Raw genomic sequence first — 3,514 nt, 5'->3', positions numbered from 1 at the left:
GGAGTATCTAACAGAACCAACCATCCAGTACTTAAAAACTAGAGTCTGTGAATATTTAGGAGTATCTAACAGAACCAACCATCCAGTACTTAAAAACTAGAGTCTGTGAACATTTAGGAGTATCTAACAGAACCAACCATCCACTACTTAAAAACTATAGTCTGTGAACATTAAGGAGTATCTAACAAAACCAACCATCCACTACTTAAAAACTAGAGTCTGTGAACATTTAGGAGTATCTAACAGAACCAACCATCCACTATTTAAAAACTAGAGTCTGTGAACATTTAGGAGTATCTAACGGAACCAACCATCCACTACTTAAAACTATAGTCTGTGAACATTTAGGAGTGTCTAACAAAACCAACCATCTACTACTTAAAAACTATAGTCTGTGAACATTTAGGAGTATCTAACAGAACCAACCATCCACTACTTAAAAACTATAGTCTGTGAACATTTAGGAGTATCTAACAGAACCAACCATCCACTACTTAAAAACTAGAGTCTGTGAACATTTAGGAGTGTCTAACAAAACCAACCATCTACTACTTAAAAACTATAGTCTGTGAATATTTAGGAGTATCTAACAGAATCAACCATTCACTACTTAAAAACTATAGTCTGTGAACATTTAGGAGTATCTAACAGAACCAACCATCCATTACTTAAAAACTATAGTCCGTGAACATTTAGGAGTATCTAACAGAATCAACCATCCACTACTTAAAAACTAGAGTCTGTGAACATTTAGGAGTATTTAACAGAACCAACCATTCACTACTTAAAAACTAGAGTCTGTGAACATTTAGGAGTATCTAACAGAACCAACCATCCACTACTTAAAAACTATAGTCTGTGAACATTAAGGAGTATCTAACAGAACCAACCATCCAGTACTTAAACCCAGCCACTCATCCATTCGTTCATTCTGAAACCACCGGTCACAATATTTCTCTATCATCACCACATGATCTTCAGACCTTGACCTCTACATTAAAGAAAGTCAACTCATAGCTAAAGATCGCCCGATCCTTAACGACTCACAAAGCTCTTTAGATCTAAAATTGTTCTATATTTTCACACTTAACTCAGCTGTTATGTAATATATATGTATAATCACTGTTTCATCCGTCCATTTGTCGCTTTCCTTAATAACTATCGAAAAGTTATTCCGAAACGTTCGAACATTGTAAATAGTTTTAATACTTTTAGGTTTTGTCAACCGTCTTCATCTTCATTATTAAATTAGTTTTCAAATTTAATTGATAACTATACTGCACTTAATAATAGTAATACATATATATAACAATTCTTACAGTATTTAAATATGTTTGGCACTCACGTCAGCGTCCTTCCTTTCAAATAAAAGAAAACCAAAACATATGACGTCTTAGGACTAAAAAATGCCACAGGAGCGACACTACACTTCAAAAATTTGAAACTAGTATCTTAACCTGGCAAGGTGCCAAAGACCCGCCGCCATTACAAAAAGTGTAATATTAGGATTCTATCATCATCTGACATATTAAAATCTTACCGCTAGTAGACGCTAGGTCCACTGTAGATTTTGTTTGTTCATCTGACAGTAAATTGCAGTTTTCTACATCATTACTGGTGGTAATATTTTTCCGATCTTCCAATCTAGGTTTTTTGTAAGCTGGAAAATCAAATAGATTAGGACAACCATCGTCCATTTTCGAAGGTAATGAAATGAAATAACACGGTGCGCAAATGTTTTGCGCGGCTGACGTCAATCGTTCAACAGAGCACGTCATGAATTGACGCGCGAGTTTTATTTCATAGTTGCTAAAAGATTAAGACATACATGGTTTAAACATTAAAACTGTGACAGAATATAAATTTTAAGCTAATGTTAAATGAAAATATTGAATTGTATGAATAAAATATACATAATAGTATAATAAGCATCAAAAATAATCTATGATATGAAGAAAACTCATGGGCTTGCATCAACTAATTAATCTTCACCCTATAACTTAAGAAATATCAATTTTAACAAACAAAGTGAATTAGTACTTTCAACACAGCGGCATGTCTGCGGACTTACAACGCTAGAAACCGGGTTACGATACCCGTGGTGGGTAGAGCACAGATAGCCCATTGTGTAGCTTTCTGCTTAATTACCAACAAACAAATACTTTCAACATTAAAAATGCAATTTTAATTGGACTTAATGATTTCTGTAAGTACAAATTAAAATGCATTTTTATGTAGTGTGATTTCTGCAGTACGTCAATCTTTGAATATCGAAGAAAACTTACAGACATATTGAGAAATATAACGTAAGGATTTGTTAGGATTTATATAAATATAATAGTACGTATATTGTCTGTTGTATGTCCATGTAACTACTTCGCAGGGTGTGGATGGATCTTCACCAGATTTGGCATGAAGGGTTGTTGGGTCCACGCGGAGATACATGAAATCTTGCGGTTTCACATTTTGTTTTACAGTTAGGGTTTTCATATAGCTGTCCTTAATTTTGAGCTGCTGGCTATAGGGGAAGCAGTCAGTATCATCGGTCATCACAAGGGCTTTTCCCATTCTTTAAACCAAATAACGAGATTTACGTTCACACAACTGAAAGTGCGGAACATGTTCTGAGGTATCATTTCTCAAGTCCTGGACTGTTTGATCAGTATTCTGACACGCTAACTACTAGATCATATCTGGCCCATTCGTATTTTATTTTCATTACATCATTATGGTGCAGAGGTGGCGCTATCTTTTGGAGCTATTCGTTATGATATATTAAAATTAACTCAAAATATTATTTTTCAGTTGTAAGATTACGTATAAAGTAACAAAATAATACATTTAGCACTGGAATAAAATTTTAATTTTTTGTTGTTGTTTCAATCAAGAGTTTAATGTTTTGTAATGGTGTCGGAATTTAATATATATATATATTTCTTTATAGTATCAATATATATTATATATATTTTTTAAAATTATAATAAATAATTAAAAATAACGTTTTATATTTACACAATAAAAATTTATTGAAGCCATACGGCTTCAATAAAGTTTTTATTGTGTAATTATAAAACGTTGTTTTTAATTATTTAGTATAATTTAACTAATATTAAACACAAGTGCCGGTAGTGCATATACTATATTGTTGTTGGGCTTAGGATTCTTCTACAGTAGGTGTCTGTGACTTGTTAGCGATAAATTCAACGATAAATATACAGCACGCACTTCACTTGTTTTCAAAATAATATATATATATTCGGAACAAGTTAACGCATGTACAACAAATTATTCAACACTATAGATATTATAGACATATCATACATACCATATTTTTAGTTTTCTCCTTCTTGTCAAATATCCACTTAGGCCTATTCAGTTACTTTAGAATTTCACTTGACAATCCGAACTATCTTCTCTATTACTATTGCACTAGTATCTTGTGTGTGATTCTCTTACTATTGTGGCGCAAGTTACCGTAATCGTTTGGTCTTCTTTCTTCTGAAGATCCTCTGTT

General features: G+C 32.8%; 1 protein-coding gene across 1 annotated transcript in view; it reads right to left on the bottom strand.

Annotated features, from left to right (window-relative positions):
• LOC106474678 (NAD-dependent protein deacetylase sirtuin-1-like) overlaps positions 1-1,699 on the bottom strand; it is a gene marked incomplete at its 3' end in the record, with an annotated part of 28,087 nt that extends 26,388 nt beyond the window's left edge. The window contains exon 1 of the mRNA XM_022402977.1: positions 1,541-1,699. Within this exon, the coding sequence (XP_022258685.1) occupies positions 1,541-1,697 (157 nt within the window). The remainder of the gene's footprint in view (positions 1-1,540) is intronic.
• Between the last annotated feature and the right edge of the window lie 1,815 nt (positions 1,700-3,514).

Source organism: Limulus polyphemus, unplaced genomic scaffold (assembly GCF_000517525.1).
Source record: "Limulus polyphemus unplaced genomic scaffold, Limulus_polyphemus-2.1.2 Scaffold7518, whole genome shotgun sequence".
Lineage (NCBI taxonomy): Eukaryota > Metazoa > Arthropoda > Merostomata > Xiphosura > Limulidae > Limulus > Limulus polyphemus.
Note: the sequence above shows the minus strand (reverse complement) of the source record. Positions and strands in the feature narration are given on the sequence as shown.